Source organism: Daktulosphaira vitifoliae, unplaced genomic scaffold (assembly GCF_025091365.1).
Source record: "Daktulosphaira vitifoliae isolate Bord-2020 unplaced genomic scaffold, ASM2509136v1 Scaffold_5, whole genome shotgun sequence".
Taxonomy (NCBI): domain Eukaryota; kingdom Metazoa; phylum Arthropoda; class Insecta; order Hemiptera; family Phylloxeridae; genus Daktulosphaira; species Daktulosphaira vitifoliae.
Window position 1 is genome coordinate 28,798,953 of NW_026099576.1, and position 25,517 is coordinate 28,824,469.

The 25,517-nt window shown below is 26.2% G+C and overlaps 3 protein-coding genes across 8 annotated transcripts in view; 1 reads left to right on the forward strand and 2 right to left on the reverse strand.

The window, feature by feature from the left end:
• LOC126908706 (uncharacterized) overlaps positions 1-1,741 on the reverse strand; it is a 6,318-nt gene extending 4,577 nt beyond the window's left edge. The window contains exon 1 of the mRNA XM_050691015.1: positions 621-1,741. Coding sequence (XP_050546972.1) covers positions 621-730 — 110 coding nt within the window. The 5' untranslated portion in view covers positions 731-1,741. The remainder of the gene's footprint in view (positions 1-620) is intronic.
• LOC126908685 (uncharacterized protein MCAP_0864-like) overlaps positions 1-25,517 on the reverse strand; it is a 244,180-nt gene that overhangs the window by 54,890 nt on the left and 163,773 nt on the right. The window lies entirely within an intron of this gene.
• On the forward strand, positions 11,879-22,211 carry LOC126908690 (uncharacterized). Of its 2 annotated transcripts, XM_050690991.1 has the most exons (11): positions 11,879-12,036; positions 12,297-12,341; positions 12,437-12,487; positions 12,646-12,687; positions 12,783-12,833; positions 12,927-12,956; positions 17,190-17,237; positions 17,475-17,528; positions 19,910-19,973; positions 20,087-20,166; positions 21,195-22,206. In XM_050690991.1, the coding sequence occupies exons 1-11, from the start codon at positions 11,947-11,949 to the stop codon at positions 21,939-21,941; spliced, it is 1,302 nt and encodes a 433-aa protein (XP_050546948.1). In that variant the 5' UTR covers positions 11,879-11,946; the 3' UTR covers positions 21,942-22,206. The 2 variants fall into 2 exon arrangements, with proteins under 2 accessions (XP_050546948.1, XP_050546949.1); XM_050690992.1 differs by lacking the exon at positions 12,297-12,341 and having other exon boundaries at positions 21,195-22,211.

Consider the following 25,517-nt stretch of genomic DNA (forward strand, 5'->3'; position numbering starts at 1 on the left):
AAAAAACAAAGTTGACCCCCCTCCAAGGCATAAGGGATGAACTTAAAAAGTATTACATAGTTAAAAATTCAAGAATAATGTGTAACTAAAAATAATAAAAAAAAAAATGTTTAAATTATTATTATTCTGCAAGTAATTGAGTGGGTTATGATAAAAAAATCACTCTGTATATATAAAAAAATTATATTGATTTGGTTATTTTTAAAAAAGTTATGCCAATTTTAAGTAAAAAAAATTGAAAAAATTTTGTGCAATGCCGGCTATATTTTTTTTAGTATCGGCAATTTGCGGTTTTGTAATTTTTAGTTTGTTTAATACATACGATTGACCATACATACGTATTTTGGCCATGCCTTAGCGGAAGGAAAGGAGAATATAAAAATGTGGAAATTGAGCCTTACAATATGCTAGATAGAAAGAAAAACGACATATACAATAATCACAATATGATATTTTCAGTTATTATAAAAAAAATAACAAACAACAAGAGCCAATAATACATGAAATTAGCACAAATTACTAATAAAATAAATAACATATATCCCCTTTTTATAACTAATACATATCTTATGTGGACTGTAAATCCGTTAAATAAACAATAAAAAATTCTTAGTAATTACCCACTGCCGTTTGAAGGTGATGAACATTGTGACACTTCAGATGCAGGGAAGGCAACAACAAAAAAACACCGTAACATATAACAAGCCGTTGAGCAACTCAAATTGAACATTGTGGCGACAAGGCAATACTCGACCCAAAAATACCTGGCGTCGATATAACCGAAACGGCCGACTAATTGAGCACGAATGAATCCTTCACGACCACTGTTACACACTACCCCAACAGATAAACCAGTTGTGACATGTCGCGCTCTTGTTGAAGAGATGAAAACTACCAAACTGTTTCATCACGACCGAACAAATTTCGAAAATTAACGATTTTTTAATTTGTAATTGTTTTGGAGGTTACTCCATTTACGGTGAAAGGGGGAAATTTTTTAAATTTTTGAGGGTAATTTCTTCGATTAGATAAAATTTGTGATCTTTTGACGTATCATTGAAAGAAATCAGTTTGGTGATAGCTGAGAAAAAGTGGTAACAGACACAAAAAAAAAAAAACACATCTTAGTAAAACCAATATCTTCTCAGCTTCGCATTGAAGCTAAAAACTATTTTAAACTTTAAAGAGTTCATAATTTACTCCATATTTTTGATTCAATTTTTTTAACTAGTATTTACTATATTTATTGAATAATTAAGTTATATTTCCGCTGGTAAACAGTTTGTTTTTAAATTATACAATAGAGATATTGAAATAAATAATAATGACTGATAAAAATCTAATATTGAAAATTAAGGATCACACTAACATACGATACCATACTAACATAATTTTGTTATTCTTAATATAAATATACTTGATTAGTATGGTTAATTGTCAAAATTATAATAAAACATTTTTTTAAAACTAATTTGGGATATTACTGACTTGCGGGAATCGTGCGCACTTTTTACGCGTGCATTGTCATATCTAATAAAACATATTTTTATAATTCATTAGATTAATATGAAAATTGTTTGAAACAATAATTGTTTACTTTTATAGTTTTGATAAAAGTAAAGATTTTAAAATCGAGTTTGAAAACGAAACTATACTGGATACTAAAGCCAGTTTTATGGATACAACACTATTATAATTTATGAATAAAATTCCATAAAAATTAAAATATATTTTATGAAATTTTACAAAACTCTACATAAAATTCTTGAACGCATCTTAAAGTTTTATAAATGTTCCATAACCATTCTATAAATAATTACTAAGGTTAATTTATACATTAAAGGTTACTAACCTTTAATATATAAATCATTTTTCTTAATTGATTCTGATCAACAAAAAAATCTATAAACGTAATCAAAACCTAGTTCTTAAATCAAAGCCTCTAAAATATTTAATGATTTTAGTCCCTGATTTTAAGATAATTTATGACTTTAAAATAAATTCATGTGTTTGAAATTTCTTAAATGGCAATTATCTTCTAGTATTTGCTAAAAATAGGGAAGTTCTGCTCAGATACCAATAGAGGGCTGCGTCTTGCATGATAATGCTACTGAATATAAAATAAATAGAGAGTACATTGAACCGATTAAAGAGGGAAACCAGTTCATCCACAGGTATACTCTGCACAGTTTTAGTAGTATATCGAATAGTGTATGAAAATTTGTTAAGGTAGTGTAATATAGGTCATTTATTGAGGAATTTCAACCAATAGGGTATGTGACATTATTAAAAAATAAACTTGAAAATAGGCGACAAAATGACTTAGAGTCGGTAATGAGTTTTGTAACGGAAGTAGAAAATCTGTGTAGAAAGGTAGATAAAAACATGTCTGAAGATCAAATCTGTACCTACATTTTAAGGGGTCTTAAAGAATCTGTTTTACACGCTATTTCTTTACACGATAATTCTGATTTAAAAAAATTAAAAGATAATTTTAAAAAATTCGAACTTATGCAATTCAGAATAAATAACAGAGGACCATCTTTTAGTGATTATACTGACATTTTAAATCAACAGGTGACCCAATTAGATAAACACTCTAAAGCTAGAGATGAGGAGATTAAAGATTTAAAAAGACAATTAGAGGAAAGAGATTTATCTTGCAAACGTGAGATTAAAAAATTAAGTGAACAGATATCATTTATATCTCTTGGCTCTCGTTACTAACTTTGGTCATGGCTTTCTCAATATATAAAATTTACCCAATTTTTATTAAAGTAAATGTAATGGGTCTACCACCTCTTAATTATCAAACATAATTTCTTTCTACCGATTTATATTTATATTTTATTTTATTTTATTTTTTTCTTTTCCTTTATCTTTTCCTTTATATTTTAAATATTTACAATTCTATTAATACACTAATTAACTAACCACAAATTAATAGTATAAAAACCTACACAAAGCGAAAAACCATTTAATGAAGACGGCTCCAAAGATGGCAAACCAAATAATAGAGTATTCCATCTTCCAGTAAAAAAAAAACCCCGATTGGAAAGAGACTCGACTAAGCGGAAATGGAAACCATACAAGGAAAGAATAATAATAAAATGGATGTCATAAAGCCAACTCTACACTTCATTTATCAAAATTAAACTGCTAAATATTTTTAATATTATTGTATCTTTGACTTAATCCTGTACCCTTTTCAGATTAATTTAGAAAAATATATACTTGCATACACATAACAATAATAATAAAATAACGTTGAATTTCAAATTATTATTATAATGATAGTAATTAAACAAAAAGTAAATTTTCATAAATCAGTCCAATAATTTCCTATCCTCTATATAAAAAAAGAGTTAAAAATAAATCGATTACAAATAATCGATATACATGAATATTAATAATAAAATAACATGTAAAGAAGTGAACGTGTTTATGAATGACAAATAAGATACTCTATTAAATGTAAATACATTAAAAAAAAAAAAAAGAATTCAGTTCACTGTCTTAAAGATATATTTAACTTTCACTACACAAATTTNAAAAAAAAAAAGAGTTCAGTTCACTGTCTTAAAGATATATTTAACTTTCACTACACAAATTTCCAATTTTTTTTTTCTCTTTCCCTCCTTTTTATCTTTTATTATGGAAATTTACTAAATTAAAATATGAGGGCATATTTTTTACTTCAACATAGGGGAGTGTAATATAGGTCATTATTTTATAAAACTGAAAAGAAAGCATTTTTGTAATGTTTGGTTTAACTATGAATTTCTTAATCTATTATTACAAAAATATAATATAGTCTATTATTTGTAAACCTAGAAGTAGAACACTTATGTAATGTTTAGATTAATTGTAATTCCCAGAATTATTGTTACTAGATCAGGAAGTAAATATTTATAAACCTTTTTGAAAATGATTACTATATGAATTTTATAAAAGACAAACAAAATATTTTAATATATAAGATGAAACGGAATGAATTAAAAGAGAGGAAGAGAAGACCTCGGGAGTACCGATGGTAATCTCTTTCCGTGTGGTACGTTTGTGACTTAAAGTTTTTATTTTGTGTATTATTTATTTATCCGATTTTAAGTGTATCAATATTTTACATGTTTTTATTTTGATTGATTATATCTTTATTAACTACATTTTGCGTTATTATTGAACTACTAAAAATATAAGTTAGAACAAAAGATTTTTCTACATATATAAATACAACAGTAGCATATACCAATATATTGGTAGTCGACTTGTTATACATCAATGAAAACGATCGAAGAATATAAAATAATATTTTCGCCGTCAGTGGTCAATGACTATTGTTTACCATCTCAAGGCTAAAAAAGCTATTTTTTTTTACTTTCACTAACATTTTTTGTATGGAGGAATTTTTTTTATGCTTTAGGTCGATATTTTCTTATATGGAATTTACATCAGTACAAGTAAATATTTTGTCTCTATGACCTAAATTTTGAACATTATTTTTAAATGATTTATTAATATTTTACCCATAAAAAGTCTTATTTATTTCATTTTTACCCAAACATTTTCATAAAATTTAAATAACATATATTTTTTGAAATTTTATTTAACAATTAGAAGACTCAAAGATATTAAATATTATTGTGCTCTTCATTTCTGGGCAGCCTTAATTTCGTAACAACATTAATATATTTTAAGTGATTAAAGGAATTAAAAATAAAAATCGCCCATTTTAAAAATAAAAAGAATTTTTTCTTGTTTTAAATTTTTTTCATTTTCATAATTTACACGCAAGCAACAAAATGAAATAAATAGGCATTTTAAATTAGAACTCGAAACACGTATAATTGCACAAATACAATTTTTTTATTTCATGATTAATTGCTTATATATCTCATTTAAATTCTAAAAAAATAAAATCTGTTAGTCTTCATATTTATTAAGTCACTTCTATTTATTTCGTGTTGAAAAAATTATACCTTCTATTATCAAGTTACCAAAATTACTAAAACTAATTGTTCTGTTTGAATGACGACATCTAAATTCTATTTTAGCCAATACCTTGTATTTCTAATATTATTATTTTATCTATATTATTATAATCTAAAATTTATTCAAAACACTAACTATTAATATAATGAGTTAATTCATAGAATTTTACTCCTAAAATTTTCTTACTTATGACATATTGGAAATTGAACGAATACAACCATATGAATTTAAGGGTTAAATATCTTTTGATATTAGATATTAAAATTTATAAATATCAGTTATAAAAGCAGCAATTATTTTATAATTTAGAATTAAAAATTATTTTTATTTAAAATTTTAAACGTGTAGTGGAAATAACAATTAATCAAATACTTGACAGTACTTTTAAATAGGAGTGCCTACAGAATAACAACTGTTGATTTATACAAATACCGTCAAAAATCCCTCACTATTAACATGATATTATTATTCTTAAAGTATCAAGTATTTTTGACAATATCAAATAATTGTATAAGTCACGGATAAGCTTAATTATAATTGTAATGTGATTATCACCTGTATAAATGACGTGCATTGGTACAAATGGGGTGCTATGGTTAATTAGCGCCTTCGGGGAAGTCTTTAGTACCCCCAAGTAGATTTCGTCATTCTTTTGAAATCTTGTAAGAAAATATTGAGTAATTTCTTATATGAAATTATATTATATCCTTACATATTTATAACCTTCTTATATAAAAATTTTAGTTTATATATTGTACATTATATAATATAAGTGTATAATAAAGATAATTACTTTTTTTTAAAGTTTTGTTATGTAATACTATACGTGTGTACATTGTCGTTGGTGTAGAATGTGTATTTTCCTGTTACCATAATAATTTGTTTTGGTTTCAATGGTTATGTTAAAATAACAGAGTTGTAAGAAAAAAATGAATGTAGTGTGTAATAATATTGTTTACTTTGACTGTATAAAAATATAGTTGAGTGCAATATTTGGATGGGAAGGAAATAAAGATTTTGGCCTGTAAGTACCACCAAATTAAAAACATTATTTGCGCCCATGACAAAGTGTGTGTGTTCTAACGCATTATGTTCAATTTTCATAAAAAGAAGAAAAACTATTATGTGGTATTGTTTATTCTGAATTTTGCGACGCTATTCATAAATACGCAGAGTTTATTATAAATTATTACTTTATAAACAGATATGCTTAGAGTACGGTACTTTGATATAAGCCATAAAGTTGTGAGTAACATTTATAAATACATATACTGAAAAAGCAAGAAGCATATTGCCGATAGTCATAATTGATAATAAAAGCTGCGTATCTGTGAATAGTAAAAATCATTAAACATAAATACTTAATGAACGTTATTATATCATTTAACAAAAATAAAATATATTGAATGTATATGCGTTATATTAAAATCTTACAAAATGTTTAAATTTAGGCCCTGAAATATTATAAAATTATCAAAGGAGCTAATCATATTTTTAGTTTGAATGGTGATAAATGTAAACTAAACTTTTTTTGAATGCAAAAAATAAAATTTTCTTATATAACTGATTTATTGTTTATTGATATACGATAAAAAAATTGGTCCTTTATATAAATTATAAAAATATTTAAACCTTATTTTCGAGAAAAAATCATACAATCCAATGCCTATTTTTGTCTCAGACAAATATCGTGTCATTAAATATATAATGAATCAAAAATCAAGTAAATTATTGATGAATAAAAAGAATAATTAAATAATTTCCTCCATACTTTGAATATACTTTTTTTAAAACCTAAATCATGCGACTTATATAGTCTTACAGACTCGACTTAAATGATTTCTAAATTTACAATAAATATATTAAAATTTAATTTAACATGATAATGTAATAAACCAAAAATAAAAAGATAGAAAAGAAACTGAGAAAGAGAAAGCATAAGTTAAATATAAAAATAATTGTTAGTACTTAGTAAATTATTATAATTATTATTTATTATAAGTTTTTTTTTTAGATTTAATTGTCTTCAATTTTATTTTAATTAATTGTTTCTCTCATTAATTATTAATGGTTTATCACGCAATAGATTGTTGGAGGTTCGAAAGCATAGGTTAAATTGTATTTACCTTACGTCTTATGTAATACAATAATAGTTCAAGTAATCCAGTGTTGATTTCCGCGTTAAACGTACAACGGTATACGATTTACACTATACGTCATATAGTCTATATAATTAGTTACAAAAAACAATTCAAGACTTTAAATAATATGATTTAATTACACAAAGTCTACAACTGGTCTTACTTATGAATGATTCCAAACACTCTATATTTTATTATAAATACAATTTTAATTTTTTTACTTATTGATTTTTTTTACGTCTGTTGAATAAGTGCTTTTTTAGAGAGTATATTTTATTGAGAGATCGACACCAATATTTCTTAAATTTTCCTCTGGCCTGGCCAAAACAAGATTCAGAAATATCTATATCTATGTAAAAAATTTATCAAGGCGGAATTGTGGTGGCCCAATGTGTCCCGGTGCTAAAATATAGCACCTTGAAAGGAAGCGGCATAATAATCACCAAGACAAAAATTAAACACTGCAAATATATTCGTAAGTTTCTTTGCGTTGTCTGCCGGCGCGATGTTTATTAAAACAAAGACATTAGCAACGAGACTAGCTACCCGATAAGAAAAGTTCACAATACATTTTTATTATTAAATAAAAATCAAAATTTAGGTTGGATTTATTATTAAAATAAAATAATTTTAAAAAGATGTAATGTTTAAAATATTATTTGATGTTTATTTACACAACAAGAATAATAAAATATTATTAATGATTGAACAAATTAAATTAAATTAAAAGATTCAACAAAACAAAATTCACTTTAAAATTTCTAAGTGTCATTTAGTTTTAAAGAAAAATATTTAAAAAAACGACTAAGTCCCGGAGAGTGAAATCTTGAGGAGAGTGTCGTAGATATTGTGTATTTTAAAATCGTCAAAAGAACTGGTTTAGATGGGGGGAAATGGCTTTTTATAGTCTGAAGGGGGTAGCCCAGCGATCTCTACCGTGATCCTGGAAGCTGAGGCTTTGTATTTTAATTGGTTAATTAAAATGGGGTATCTGCGTGTAGGCGTTACTTAATAATTTCTACAAGAGGGAGATTTTATCGTATAATTAAAGGGTTATTTTGTATCTTAAATAAGAGAACCCTGTTTTGGTGATCTTGTATAATCATGATATGTGATACATGTACAACTGATAACATCATATTATATGTTAATATTATATGTAATAATATAATATTACAATAAGTATACGGAGCTTTTGAAATTAGAACATAATAATTATGTTATAAATTATTTCTAATTATTAGGAATGCTTTGAGAAAAATATAGTTTTACAATACAAAATATGAGTATTTCAAATTTTTTTACATCATATTTGAATCTTTGCGGCTGAATAATGTATTTTATTGAATAAATAAAATGTAAAATAATTTTTAGATTTGATATAATAATTCAAACGAATATTCCTATAGGTATTTGAAATAATATTCTATTTAAAAATGAAATGAACTAGTATAATAACTGCGTGACTCAGTTCAAGATAATTTATGTCCTCTTACAGTTTTGTATGTTTGCAAAACTGTGAAAAATAATTTCAATCGGACTTTTTTAAAATTATTAATATGCAGCTTAAAACTAAATTACTTTAACAATTGTCATAAAATGAAATAATATTTTTTAACTAAAATATCTTTATATTTGATCATATTGTAGTAAAAAGTGAGATGGTGTGATCGACTCGGTCACACAGAAGTGCTTGCTGTGCACTGTTTCAAAATAAAATACTGTGGTAAAAGCAACCTAAAAACAAACAAAATCTTTTTTTTCGTTTCATCAGGGATAAAAACCCTTATTTATAATTTTCTTAAATAAGAACCCCTTTTTTTAACTTCATATTATAGTAGAAATTTAAATTACAAACAACTTTATTCTTACAATTTTTGTCACCGATCAACCGTTTGTGTTATTTCACATTATTTAATGCTTTGGATTTCAAGTAAAAATTTATCATTGATTTGGTATTACTATACTGATAACATTGCAATCGGTATTATTTCTGCTGTCGTGGTGGCAATAATCTGTCATAATAGCCCATTTATTGATTACCATAGTGGTTATCAAAAACAATTTTCCACATCGGTTGACTAAATGAGAGATAGAAATAATATATTGTCGTTATCAAAATAGATTATTGCTGCCATCAGTATTATAAAACCAAATCAATGATGAATTTTTACTTGACATCCAAATCTTTAAATAACATGTAACGCAAACGGTTGATCGGATAAATAAAATTGTAAGAACAAAATTGTTTCTAATTTTATTTCTATCAAATTATAAAGTTAAAAATAGGAGTTCCCATTAAAGAGAATTATAATTAAAATCAATATTGAAAGGTTAGATATATAAAAAAAAATTCAAATTAATTGGACCCAATGGAAAATTTGTAACTTTCATGGCGCATTGAAAAATTACAAGAAAAGGGTCGCCAACCTACTGGGCGAGAGAGTATAATGTCGGACCATAGTAGGATTTAAAAAAAAATTAACTTTTGTATATTAAAACAATTAAACAAAAATATAAAATTAATAGATATTAAAGTTGATGTCCGTTGAGTCGTTGATAGTAGATGTACACCAAAACCTCGTGACAGTTGTCACATAACCATATCAATGAGGGATGACCTTATACAAGGCCATTGCCCGTACCTTATAAACTAAGGGGAGATGATTTTTGAAAAGAAAAAAATACACGAGTCCATTGAAGATGGAACACGCAAAAAAAAAAGAAAAATATGATAGTTAAGCTAAATTAAGGGGACTTTATTAAGTAAAAAAAAAAAAACAAAAAAAAAATTAAGTTACTACGAGGCAAAAACCGAATGGTCAAAAAACCTCGTCTACAAATTAAAGGGGAAAAGAGAGAAAAGAAAAAAAAACAGGTATTAACAAAAAAATAGTTACACCTACACTTTTATTATTAGAGAATACAATGAACGTCTTCGGGTACCCGCCGGCTATTAATCGCGGTATTGCCGCTAAGCACGGCGGGTATACGTCCCAAATAAGTGACTGGTTTTAGGCAGTTAGAATTGGCTTGCAAGACGTTGGGACACCTCGGAATAAAATGCACTACGTCACCACATTGTACCAATAATATATACATATCACCCATAAAATATAATATAAAACCTATAAAAAAAATCACAAAAAAATATGCATATAACATGACAGCTGGTCTTGTAACACGCTTGCCATGTTGCGGGACCTAAATAAAAAAATATAGGGGCACCTACACAAAAAAAACTATAAAGAATACAAAAAAATTCGCCACGCGTGCTTATGGCACGGCGCACTAAAAAAAAAAAACTGGGTCAAAACATTAAATACTAAAATATACATAACCGAAGGGCTACAGAAAATGGAGGTAGGAATAGCCGACGCCATAAATTAAAAATTACATACTCAAAAAATATCGGATACTCACGAAAAAATATATCTATAAATTTAAAATGTTGCAGCGCACACAACAACAAAAAACTCACGCTACGGACGAAAATTAGCGACAACCAGTTCCGATGATGGCTAATTTCCGACAACCCGTCCGACGTTTGACCCGGCGGTCCGTTGGCGACAACACGGCTAGCCTTTGGAGTAGGGGTCAAAAAAAAACTTAATACCCTGTGCCGGAAATTATTAAAAACAATTTAAATCATATGGCGACAATGTATGCGGTGAGCAGTGCAAATGACGTTCAAGATAGGAAAGGAGCGGGGTGAATGTACACACAAATGCCGTCCATGAACCGGTCTGAAGTAGTACACAGCTGACTATCTCGCAAGCGCATAAAGAAATCACAGTAACTTATCATGATAATTTTACTGACAAACGCCGTCGCAGTCCACATTCGGCTCAACACAAATATATATATACAAATAGACAAAAAAAATAAATAGATACTTTTGTCACGTTACAATATCATTAAAAACGCTTCGATACAAATCTTTAGATAGTGTTTAGTTTTAAAAAATTGGTGGATTATACCAAAAGCTATATGATCTGCTATTTCCTTATTTATATCCTGATTAAGAAAAAGTATATCGAATGAAAGAGGGATATAAATATTATTTCTCATAAAAAATATGTATTGATCCATACACTATTCATTAAGTTATAGCATTATAAATTTAAAAATTTTAAAAATAAAATCGAGAATTTTCATACAATAATAGCATTTGGTAGCAATTTTCACAATAAAGACAAAATAAAGTCCGAAATTTTTATTTTCCATAATAAAGTACATTACATTAGCATTAATTTAAGATATATATAAAAGTGTCAGTATTTCCGGAACACTTTCAAAAGTTAATTTGAAAAAGTTGGCATTTTAAATACCTCTCTGTTAGTAGGTAAAGAGTCAGATTTATAAAAAAAAATGAAAGGCTAAGAAAAAGTGGTAACAGATACAAAAAAAAATTAAACACATCATAGTAAATTTGATATTATCTCATTTTCGCATCGAAGCTAATAATATTTAATAAGCATATTATAAAAATGTTAAAATTTATTTATTGTGTTACATTGAAACTCATTCAATTAGTTACTCTTTTAAATTAAAAAATGTAAAAGCAAGTATCAATTTTTATTACACGTCATACATAAATAAAATAATATAATTTATATATTATTGTCATAGATGATGTGAAAAATATGTTAGTATGGTTTTATTTTAAAATAATTTTAGCTTATTTTTAATATTTGTTTTTTTTTATTTACATTTTATTTATATTAATACCTATAAAAATGCGAAAATTTAATAAACTATATTCAAAGTTATAAGTCAGCCAATTACATTATATAAATCTAAATATTCTTGTGAAATGTTTTACAAAATATTTATTTTTTTATTAATTTTTATATGTGGACATTTTTTTGAAGAAGTTTTTGGAAATATACTTTTAATTGACCCGGTAATTTAAATAGTTTATTAAATTATATTTAATTTAATTGTTTAGTATAGATACTTTTTATTAATTTTCGAGTGACATTTTTAGTATAAAACACTTATTAAAATTTAACACTTTCTTTGAATTAAGAAAGTCATTATATAGTTTTATTTTTCGTATACACCTTAAAGTATTATTATTTAAATAAATAACTGTTAATGCTAACTGTGATTACAATTATCAAATCTCTATTTAAATTTTTCAAATATGGTTTTTTTTTATAGGAAAAAGTGATACTAGATAATAATAAAAAAAATGAATTTGGTCATGTAGGTTATTATATTTATTAACTTCAATACATTTTATGAATCAACTATTTTGAAATTTAAGTCAATAATATTAACATTTAATGGTTATATAATAGCATACAGTATCTATGTGGATTACGGAGAAAGATTTTTCCAGTCTTTCAAAAGTAAGTTTTTATTGTGTATTCTTAGAACTAAGAATGTCTTCATATAGTTTTATTTTTCATATACACTTTATATTATTATTTTTTAAATAAATAATTTTTTGTGATTATAAATGTCAAATTTTTATATAAAATTTTCAAATTTGTTTTTTTTCATTTAGGAAGAAATAATAGTAAATAATAAATACGGCCCATATGATTATGTAAGTTAACTCATTATTAAATGTCAATAAATATTAGGAATCAACTTTTTTGAAATTAAAATTAATAATATTAGTATTCAACGGTTATATTATAGTGTTATGATGCTATGGGAATAACGGAGACATATTATTTGAAAACTTCAAAAGTAAGCTTTTATTGTCTATTGTTACCATCTAGACACTTTTATCATTTTGTAATATTTAATAAAAACATTCTACCGTAAAATCTTTTATTTTAGAAATATTTAATGTGTGGTCCTTTAATATTGGTAAGAATTATTTTGAGTAAACATTATAACAACCTTAATAATAGAGGAACACGGGTTTTGAGTTTTTAATTTAATAGTAAATGGCATTTGTATTTTTAGTATAACTTTATTTGTTTATTAGATAAAATCATTTAAAGTTTCATATTTTTGACCTTATTTACATGTATAATATGCAAAGAATTACAATACAGGTAACTAATTTCTTTTTTATGACGTCGCTTATTTACAGATATGGAGCGTTTATTGTCAATGATGACTATCGGCAGATATGTTTTCTGTATTGCATATTGTGTATTTTTAAATTTTAATTCACAATAATGTGCCTTTCAACTACACTTTAAGCATATCTGTTGATTAAATAATGAATTACAATAAACGCTTTGTATCTGTAATAGCGATATCATAAAAAACCAATTAGCTACCAATATTTATAATCTCTCGTGTATAATGCAGAGAGTTCATGGACAAATCAATATGGAAAACTGATTGGTCCATAAGTATAGCTATAGATATACATAGTGCTTGTTAGATCTGTGGATAGATGATTCAATCTCACAAGAATTATTTCGAATATTAATAGACACATAATAATAAAAATGGTAAATAAATAAGTAAGTTAAACGGTATGTCCCTGCGCGATATATCATACATTACATTACTGTTATTATTCATCAGAAATTTATTGGCTGGTAGATACAATTTTTTTTTTTTGAACTTTTAATATATAAAAATTTTTTTTAAAAGACGCAGTATTCCCGGAAAATTTTTGAAAGTATATTTAAAAAGTTCTAATATTTATACTGTGGGAAATATGATTTATTTCAACAGTAAATTTACAGTATAACAAATAATAATTTAAACTGATTAACTATAAACAATGAACAACGAACAAAATGAACAATTTATGAAAATGATAACTGATGACTGATCACTGGACACTGTGGTTTGATGATTGATCACTAGGAGCAACGGTCCCACTTCTTATATAGGCGGTAGAATGTTCCAGAACAATCGACCGCCGAAGAATCTTCTAGAGGCGGCGGCGGTCGAACGTTCTAGAACATTCGGCCGCCACAATACATATTATCAAGTTTTCATATATTCAAAATGCTCTAAATTTACATTTAATGTACGTTAGATTCATGTAAATTTTATATTTATTGGTGAACTCATTACTATGGTAAACACTTATTTTTAAATATACAAAAAAATTAAAAATTGTACGCAAAAATAACATGTAGTTGAACTACAGTAGTCATTTGTTTAAAGAAGAAATTTGTGACTCTAGCATCGATACAGATAGAACAAATTAGTCCCGCGTAAAACAGTTTTTATGAAAAATAATGAATTTTTTCTATCGACATGTGTCGGTCCCTAGTCGCATTACAACGTGACGAATTTTTTGTTGAATCACGGTAACCGATTACCTTCAACCTTCAGCTGCTACCTTGCCAACAATCAAAATCAGTTATTTTATACTTTTTTATCGACACACCAATGTACCATTTAGCAGTGGATTATCTAACTTTGTAAAATAATTGTTGTTATTGACAGGAGATGGACTTAACTTTAGTGTTTCAATTTTTACACGTAAATAATAATGCAAATATAATAAAAATGCCTATTGATCGGGAATCTGTTAGAAAAGCTTTATTTTGTAACATTAGAAAACATTCTTGTTACGAATATGAGTCCACAGTATACATTATATTCGTGGGCAGCAGGACGGATCAACCGTCTTATTAGATATTAAAATTAGATATTCTTCTCCAAAAATTATTTGTCAAAAAAGGTCATCATGAAAAATTTGAGTATGAATTTAAAGTTCACCGGTCCTGAATTTATTTATACGTAGTATATTATATCACTTAAGACAATTTTTTGTGAGTTTTAAGTGTATCAGTTTTACAAAAAGTTTGTAACATGAATAATAGACCTTGGCGTTATCAAACAGCGTATTACAAATTTCCGATTGACTATAAATAAATGTATGATACATAGAATACTCCTTACATAATACATTAATTTTATGAATGTATTGAGTGGGTGTATGCTCTAAGTTAACTTGCATTATAGTGAGTATAAATTTTATATGAGCATTTCGACAGTCAAATTTTTCAATCTATAATATATTCTGCTATTGTAAATTTTTTTATTTCAGAGATAAACATTTTTAATTTATATTTTTTGCACANACATTTTTAATTTACATTTTTTGCACATACCAGGTTTTTCACGCCTAGTTTAATTTAAGGTTAGTTATAAATAATGATTCTCTGGAAATCGAATTTGAACGAAATGGTAGAAAAATGATATATGATAAAGGGATTTTTAATTTTATTTGATAAATGTGCAATGACATTTATTTTTTTCATAATCCAGGGTGATTTTTTTATCATAACCCACTCAATTAATTGCAGAATAATAATAATTTAAACATTTTTTTTTTTCATTATCTTTAGTTACATATTATTTTTGAATTTTTAACTATGTAATACTTTTTTAGTTCATCCCTTATGCCTTGGAAGGGGGTCAACTTTGTTTTTTTAAATGGTAACACATATTTTTAATTTAATAAAATGTTTGAGTTTTTAATTTAATAGTAAATGGCATTTGAATTTTTAATATAACTTAATTCGTTTATTAGATATAATCATTTAAAGTTTCAAATTTTTGAGTTAATATATAGGTATAATACACAAGGAATTACAAATACAGGTAGCTAATTGATTTTTTATGACATCGATATTAGCAGGTACACAGCATTGTTATTATCAATGATAGTAAGGCACATTGTTATGAGTTTATAAATACACTAACTGACAATACAGAAAGTATATCTATTGATAATCATAATTGATAATAAACAATCCGTGACTGAGACAGCAATGTCATAAAAATCCAATTAACTACCTGTATTTACAATCCCATGTGTATTATACATGTATATTAACTCAAAATTTTGAAACTTTAAATGTTTATATCTAATAAGCTAATAAAGTTATATTAAAAATTCAAATGCCATTTACTATTAAATTAAATACTCAAACATTTTATTAAATTAAAAATATGTGTTACCATTTAAAAAATCAAAGTTGACCCCCCTCTAAGGCATAAGTGATGAACTTAAAAAGTATTACATAGTTAGAAATTCAAGAATACTGTGTAACTAAAGATAATAAAAAAAAAAAAATGTTTAAATTATTATTATTCTGCAAGTAATTGAATGGGTTATGATAAAAAAATCACCCTGTATATCCGTTTGTTTGATAATCGGTATAAACAAATGTATCTAATATACATTCGTTTATGTATATTATTTCTTGGTAATTTCTTTCTCAAATTTTATAATGACCAAATATGAATTTATACTCTTATTTCTTGCTTGATTGTGCATTATAAAATAATAATATATATATTGTTAAAAATATTAGTAAAAGTCATTATTATTTTACTTTTATAAGTCTTACATGGAGTGTTTACTCCTTGAGATTGTAGATTCTCAACTCCCAAAGAGATTGCTCAAATCAAATATAAAAGAAAAAAAATATATAAAAAAACAACAAAAAAAATATGTAAAATAATTAAAAATTTGTTTAATTTCCAACCAGTAAAAATTTAAATAATTAGTTCCTCAACAATTTCAATTATATCCAATGTTTTAAACTAAACTAAGTACTAACTACATACATATTACTGGTTATTATTATTATATATTTCATATAACACAGTAAATTATATAAAATTATCAATAAAATTAATATTTTTCATAGTTGTGAATAAATTATAAACTAGAAATGTGATACTCATAACACTTTAACTTTTAATAATCGGTAGCATTTAAAATAATATCATAATATTTTATTATGATTACACATACATTTTGTTTAATATTATGTGAGCTTTATCAATGAAAATAATATGTAACGCAAAGCATAATAGACAATAGTAGAGTGATGTGCTGCTCCAAAATAATAATAGGCGGCCGTACAGGTGCGTGCATGCTGCATGGAATAATGAACAGGTGTTGATTGAAGAGTTCGGTTCTAAAACATCTAAAAGTGCATTCCCTCGGTCATATCGTTATTTCGTTAGCCCGTATGGCGTTCTTCAGTGCTATATATATTAAGTTACCTCGTGATACGGCCCCAAATCACGCTTTAACATTTACATGAAATGAAATTTCTGATAATTATCAAACTGAATAAATATATTTTTGGATTTTATTTCCAGGATATTGAAAATAAAAATGAGATTTTCGCAGAAATTAATTTGAATTTTGTAAGTATCATAAATCATAAATGTGCTCTATGAGAGAAAACAGCGTCATAGAAAAAACTCACAAAAAACTTAACATTTACTGGTACATTTTTATTGTGACGGAAGAGCATGTTAATATTTCTATACGAAATTTTTAAAATAACTGATTTATATAATAATAAATATAAATAATATACTTTAATATTGTTGTATTTATATTTAGTAAAGAAATTATTGATATTTTTATATTTTTTTCAGTATGCCTATATTTATGAAAACATTAAAAAAAAAGACACAATATATATTAAAATCGTATGTTAATTTTATTATAACATTTGAATATTCAAGCACATAATTTTATTAAATCATTAATCACTTAATTAATCGAAAAATAAATAGAATATTGAAAATTTCATTCTTAATCTTTTTTTAAATTTTATGTTTTTCTCAATTTACCAACCATGCTTTTGATACATTAATGTAGATGAACATGAAAAAAACTCTAGGATTTTAAATTGAAAAACCATGTAACTAACGAAATCAAGAATAAAATTGTCAATACTGTATTAATTTTTTTATTATTTAAATGGCGAATGATAAAATAAAGTTCTGTAGAACGTATTTATTTTATAATTAACATTAAAATATATACTTGGATTTGAATCTCATTAACTATAAGTTTCTTGTTGTTAATATGTTATTGCAATAATAAAATTTATATTTATATTCGAAGTTTAAAACTGGTATCAAAAACAAAATTGTAATTTTTTTAGTAATCACGAAATTTATAAATCCGTTATAAAATAACGGCTAAATAATAATTATTATTATAATCAAATAAATTATTTTCTTATAATTAGTTGAATTACCACAGTTACTAAACATAATTAAATCTAATAAATATTCAAGAGCAATTGGGTGGCTGCCATTTATATATAAAGGGAAATTATAAATCGAAATTTTGAGATCCCAAATGGAAATTTTTCATTCCAAATATTTTTTTTGTTTTATTACTCCTTAAACCAATTAAAAAATCATATAATACTCCCAAAATTTCTTAAGGAGACAGGTGATGACTCCTCTTAACTATTATACACATAATACATTTTTTAAGCATAATATTAATTATGCTAATGGATATTAGCTTACCCAATAATAAAACTTACTTTGCACACAAGTGTTGAGCAAGGTGTCGAATTTGACCATTCTTTCTAACAAATTAAAATTTTAAATTCGATTAAAATGAATTAATGAGCTTTTTATCAAGTGATTTAAATATATCAAGAAATATTTTTTTCCAAATTTTAAGTTCTTATGGTGAATATTTTCTTTAATAGGTTTAATAAAAGCTTAAAGGTATCAAATTGTTCACTTTCCCCTAAGTAATATAACACAAGACCATGGTTAATTGATGTTGGTGTATCATAGGAAATCAAGTCTTATAATAGTTCATGTATCTTCTCTGTTGTAATTTTCAGGACATTTTTTTATTTCAATTGATTCTTTATACTTCCGTTTGAAAAAATGAGGTTCTTAGTTAAATATTCTGACTTTGTGCAACTTTGATCTCGTGTCCACTGTTTTTGGCGTATTCAACTACCGCGGATTTTTCTTTCCTTTGGTANGTTCAACTACCGTAGATTTTTCTGTCCTTTGGTAATCTATGTCTTTTTCGTATTGTTTTATTCTTTTCATGTTTGTCCAATGAATGACTTACCATATTAATACAGTATTTCATAAACTCTGGGTTTTTGCATTTCTGATAGATGGCCTTTCTGGTTTCGGAGTAGTTATCCTAAAACTTTGTTCAGTTTGAGAATGGTTCTTATTTTGAATTTATCTGTGATTTTTGAAATGCGGTCGGTAATTCCTTGTATTTACTACAGTATTTGTGTTCCTTTATTATCATCTTCTTTATTTTCATCAACATTGCTGCACGTTGTACAATTTCGATTCTGATTTTCTTTTTTCTGCTTATTTAAGTGTGTTGTTTATGTTTTTGATTGTATATCCATTATTTTGTAGTGCTTGCTACATAGCGAGTGTCTCCTTTTGGCGTATTTTCTGGAACTAATGAAAAGTTACCAAACCGTATTCATACTAAGCCAACTTTACTGTTACAACCAACAAACGATTAACTATCGCTCTGAAGAAGGATTTTTTGCCTGGTTAGGTTTCGCGAAAACATCATAATCGATATCTAATATATTCTTAATAAACAAACATATTATATATAGTTTGTTAGGTTAAACAATTGTTCCGAATAAATAATTTTTTTAACAAAAATAATTCGATAAATTATAATCTTAATAATAATGTTAATCATTATCAGTTATGTTAGGTTAACACTATGTCATATCCCTTTGAACCGTTTTTTTATTAAAAAGTCATTTGGATTAAATTACATTATGTAAAAAAGATACTTGAGATTTTTAGTATGAACAGATTAATCAGCATTTTATAGCATACTTTAAAACATTTTATCATGTCGAAATTACTGTAGTTGGTTTATTAGAACTTATAGAAAACCTAAATGGAACAAATATTTAAAATTTAGAATCGTTTTTGTTGTTTTCTAAACATTTTATGGACGAACATTTTTTTATGAAAAAATATTCAATTATACTTATTAACATTCCAGAAAATTTAAATTCATTTTATTTTTAATAATCATTGTTATTTATATTTTTAAGACATTCGAAGAAAAACACATTATTTTAAATTACAATGGAAAAGATAACATTTTCGAATACAACGGTAAGTATAGGCCGTTTTAATAAATCCTTATGTCATCTGTTGAAACATATTAATGTCTCATCATGACAAAAAGAAATTCCATGTAACTAAACTAAAAATTATTTTTAATACAGTAGAAGAAACTAATCTAAAACTAGAGTCATTTATGTTTGAAATAAACAAGGCAATTAGATTCAAAATAATTAAAATTCAAGTGAGTTTATAAATATGTCTACGCGTGCACTTAATTAATAATTTAAATCTTTCCCCATTAAAATGTAATTTAAAGTAAATACATGACTCATTACGTCCCAGACAGAAATTTAAAAAAATAATGTTGTGAAATAATTTTCAAATCATTATTAAAAAAATAAATGCTGGCTGTAAACATGACTCAATAAAAATTATTATTTGATTAATTTGAAAATGTTGTTTCTTTATTCCGTTCTTTTTATTGTGTTGATGGCTAAAATCAAATTTGTATATTTATCGATAAATTTTTTTATTATTATTTCAAAAAGTTTTTTATGCACAATGTCATTCAAGGGCATAATAATGGTAAATATTACTATCAATGAAATTCACTATGTGCGCGTATTATTTTTATTTAATATATATTCGTTTGCTGTTTAATATTTTAGTTACAAGCATATAGCAAAATTTATTTAAAGACATCAATTGATCATTTGTTTGTATTGTGAAAATATAACAATTTAGTTACATTTTAACAATATGCATTAAAATAAAAACACCCCTACGAATTTTCTTATTATACAATTTCACGCGAGCGCAGTATGATATAGATAAATAATTCTATATGATTTTAATTTATATTGAAGTTCACTATAGTTAAGTGTCCCAAAAGTACAGGGCGTTATGATTTATTATACAAGTGAAATTAAAGTTATAATTGATAGATATTACAATTTGATTTTTATTTATAATATGTCAACTGCTACAGACTGACTATTCGTGTATCTACATTTGTATTTGATGACCACATTAGTCATTTATTCAGCACTAAAGTTTCTCTGATTTCACTAGCAGTAGACTGGTATGGGGTAAACAAATTCGATGACATTGTTTTTTATATAAAAACTCATAAAAAAATGTATTTTAGTTTTTAACATAAACTTAAAGTTTGCAGCCTTAAATGTTTTAAGATATACCCTTTAAATATGTTATTAATATGGGAAGGTAATTAAGTATGATTTTATACAAAATTTAATTTATTTTTAACAGACCAGTAAACTAGACAATAATACATCTTTAATAAATCATACGGTCTATGATGAAGTAACCAGAAATCAACTAGAAAACCTCGAGAATTTGTCATTATGGAAATATGTCAAAGAAGAACTTGTTCAATCGTATTTTCCTATACTACCCAATACACCAATTTACGAATTCATTCTTAATTCAACAATCCACAGGAGAGATATTAAATTCACTCTCAAAAAAGCAATAAAAATCATGAGTGATCGAATTTTTAAGTTTGCGATTTTGCTAATGGTATATGCCTATGAGGCACTGAGAATTGATTATTGTAAAACACTATATTGGGACCAATTCATAAATAATTTTAAAAAATTGGGTAATGCACTATATCTTTTGAATGAAGACAGAAAATTACTTATAGCATTAGATGACATTAATGAAGGACTTAATGATGATATTACACATGCATTTAATGGATGTGCTACAATGTGTGTTTTTCAAGGATTAGTAAATAAATATGCAAAGTATTTCTTTACGCCCCAAGAAATTGAAAATTTAAAAAAAAACTTTAGATGTAATAATATTAAATATGAACACATTCTAACACAAAATGAATTAGATAACATTTTTAAAGGATTTTCGAAACCTCACGGAGACAATGAGACATACAAATTTAAACTGATATGTGAGAAGGAATTAGAGGAAAAATTTCAGCATATTTTTATGTTAATTGACGCAGAATTCGAAAGAATTAACATAATAGATTTGTAATATTTGATAACTTTTTTAGTATGGTAGATATTTATTTTCCAAAAATATTTATAGTAATTCAATTACGATCGTAATCAATAATTTATTCAACCATTTTAAAATTAATAAAAGACAAAAAAAAAAATAATAATAAACGTTTAGATATGAAATAATTTATACATATGATACTTATAAAGTATATTGTCGATATTTGTCATTATAAAATGTATTTCTGCTAAAGATCGTGTGATTTCTTATTATATGATTTTATCATAACCACTAAAATAATTAAAAAATAAAACTTCTATTTATACATGTTTTCTTTTGGTTTCTTTTATATGCGACTTTCTTCTTTTACTTCACATTAATCCCCACTACTTGAAATTGTTTTTTGGATACGTATTTTTTTTAATCGATTAACCATGGGTATTTTTTATTTTCTCTGATATTTTATAAAAATGTCAACTTTAGTTTTTCAAATGAAAGTATACATAAATAACTTGTTTCTCTTTTTGTTTGTTTCGTACGAGACAGGTAGACCGTAAGACGGATACTTGTGCACCGTACTAGAATGTCGTTTTACTTTAAGCGTTTTTAAATCACTATTATTAAAGCGAGAGAAGGGTCACCTGTGTGGATGACGAATACCCGCACATCCAATACATAATGAGAATAGGCAATCAAATAACAAATAACCACATATATTAAAGGTTCTTCAATGAGTTTTTTTAATCTTAAATTTAGGGTATAGTGGGGGGCCCTTAAATACATATTAAAATGTACACATAGACTATTGATTTACTGTGGTGGGCAAGGGGTAAGTAAAGCAAATACGTTAGAGATCAGCTGCCACACAATAGAATATAATTAACAGTGTTTGGGACAACTGGTACTTTTTCTACAACCCGCATTATTGTGAGCTACGCCGGAACTGTTGTTGTTAGCATTACTTCAGGTTAACTCACGCCGTCTCTATAATTCACACTACTACGTTGTGAATCAGTGTGAAGTTAATCAAGAGCTAATTTACAATGTGGTGTGCACTCTCCTCGTTATATTGGGAGAGTTGGTAAAAAAACTCCAAAGAGTTGTACCTTGCACCGGAAGTGGGTGTGTAGAGTACTGTCAGCTTCGTCTCTCGCACTATCTCGATAATAGCTAAGTTAAGTTAATATCTTAGACTATATGGGTAACAGTCGTAGTCGATGATAGTAAAAAGTCATCTGACTTTTGGGACACTCTTATTATGGCACGATTTCTGTGAATCCCAAAAGCTTTTATATGTGCAGCTGCCCTTCTGAAGTAATACTTGTGTCACTGTATCAGTGTTTTAACCTTAGTCGATAGCTTCGCATCGAAGCTTAATGCGATAAAAAGAAGTATATGATTTTGCGTTATAACCAAGGTTCGGGACTTATAGCACTTAAAATCATCAAAAAAAGCGCTTAAAAAAGCACTATAAAACATAAAAAAAAGCACTCAAATAAGCAATTATAAATAAAAAAATTATTCCAAAAATTCCCAAAATTTCTTAATTTTCTTTTAAATAATAAAGTACTTAATATTTGTAATTGTGCTGAATATACTTTTTTAGGACTTTAGGATTAAATACCATTAAAATGAAACTATTTCATTGAAAAAAAATACGGGTATTTAATTAATTTATTCTTTTAATTATAAATTAAAATTAAAAATACAAAAAGAAAATTAATTCTGAAAGAATCAAAATGATGTCTGACTTTGACATTCAAAGTTGAATGACAAGAAATGTTAAATAATATCTTGTTTATGGATTTTTTGAAAAATTAAATATTAATTTGTGTTGATATCCCAGTATGCCATAACGTTCTAAAAATATTGTTTACCGAGAAATCCATTATAAAAAGGAAATCAACCAAGTACCACACTAGTATGACACTTCAACCAAAGCTAAAGAAGTTAACGATGCCGAGGACGGCGTTGGCTATCAAATAGATAAGATAACAAAGACAAAACTCTACAAACAAGGAAGGCAATTGAATTATTTTCCTTATTAGATCAATCAAAAACCGATAAAAAAAAACTGGGTAGGCTGCGTCATAAAGAAAATATTTTAATGTACAAAAACAAGAAACAAGCATTTGTTTTTTATTAAATCATCAAAAATAGCAAAAAAAAGCATTTTCTAGCAAATGCTAAAAGTCCCGAGCCCTGGTTATAACAAATTATAATTTCATTAAAAAGTTGAAAAGATATTAAATCTACCATGATGACTTAATTTGTATATTGAACACTTTATTTGATATAATTAATTTCAAGTCATTAATTAAATATTGAAGAATTTTAAAGGATTTTAATTTATTTAATTTGCTTGCCTATTACTAATAATTATAAAAACTCAAAAAGTAATAATACAATACTGGTTATCGACCATATACAATTTTATTTAAATTATTCTCCATTTAGTAGTACAGTATTAATTATAGGTTCCTGTATTGATAACATTGATAAAACATCGCGCGCTTATAGAGAAGTCATGATTATATTCAGTGGCGTAATTATTTATAGTAATTTGATAAAATCAATTAATATTTATTTATGAATGTGTTAAAGCTTTCATTGATTGTCATATGATTTGAAGTCCTTGAGAATGTATCCATGTTTGTAGTTGAGTGCTGACGTTCGGACTCAATTCAGAGTCCATCTTCGGAGCAATAGTCACTGTTCGGTGGCTGCAACTATACAAGTTTATTTTAAATAAGCTAGATTTATTTTTACTATAGTTTTTAAAAATTAACTATATTTGTATCTATTTTTTATGAAAAATGAATTGTAATATACTTAAAAAATCAAAATATATAAACTTGTATTTAATAAAGTTAATAGGATGCTGAATTTTAGAAATATTTGTGATAATGTCGTAACACAATTAAAATAAAACTGTCCTGTAAACGTTTATGTGCACGAAAATGAATATGGGGATGTGGTGCCTGCTGTCTAGGTATTCACGTGCGTGTTATCGTACAGCAGTCACCGTACTCGGCTGACACTCCGGGTTAGCTGTGGGTTCGAAAGGCTGTTGTTATAGGAAGGGAATAAGGGTATCACCTAGGTATGAGGTGCAGACGAAGTGCAAGACACAAATACCAGGTGTACGCAAAAGGAGCCCAAAGTACGAGGTGCAGACGAAGTGCAAGACACAAATACTAGGCGTACCAGGTGAGGAAAGATAACAGAGTACGAGGTGCAGACGAAGTGCAAGACACAAGTACTCTGAAATGTCGAGGAAAAGAGTATATAGGTTAGAAAAGGAATAAACAAAGACTTTACTTTAAACAGTAAGCCGGACAGCGACAACCGAGTACTGAGACTGATGAATGACACAAGGCACTGGAGTCGACTGACCATCATGGTCAGGTCTTTTGGGTTTTTATAATAATTAGAATTATTGCCAATTTGGCAATCAATACTATTTGTTAATTCATCAGTCTCAGGAAGCGGATGTGCTGTCTGTATTTTATTAAAATAATTCTCACAATAATGGTAACGTGACACCATCACAATAAAATGAAGAAATTAATAAATAATAGTAAGGATATGTTGGAAAAGCACGAGATA

Excerpts from the sequence above, each read along its gene's own strand:
- LOC126908690 (XM_050690991.1), top strand. The coding sequence starts at position 11,947 with ATGTTTTACAAAATATTTATTTTTTTATTAATTTTTATATGTGGACAT. Across the intron at positions 12,342-12,436 it reads AAAAAAATGAATTTGGTCAT|CATACAGTATCTATGTGGAT; the intron begins GTAGGTTATTAT and ends GTTATATAATAG. Across the intron at positions 12,957-17,189 it reads TGTGTGGTCCTTTAATATTG|GATATTGAAAATAAAAATGA; the intron begins GTAAGAATTATT and ends TTTTATTTCCAG.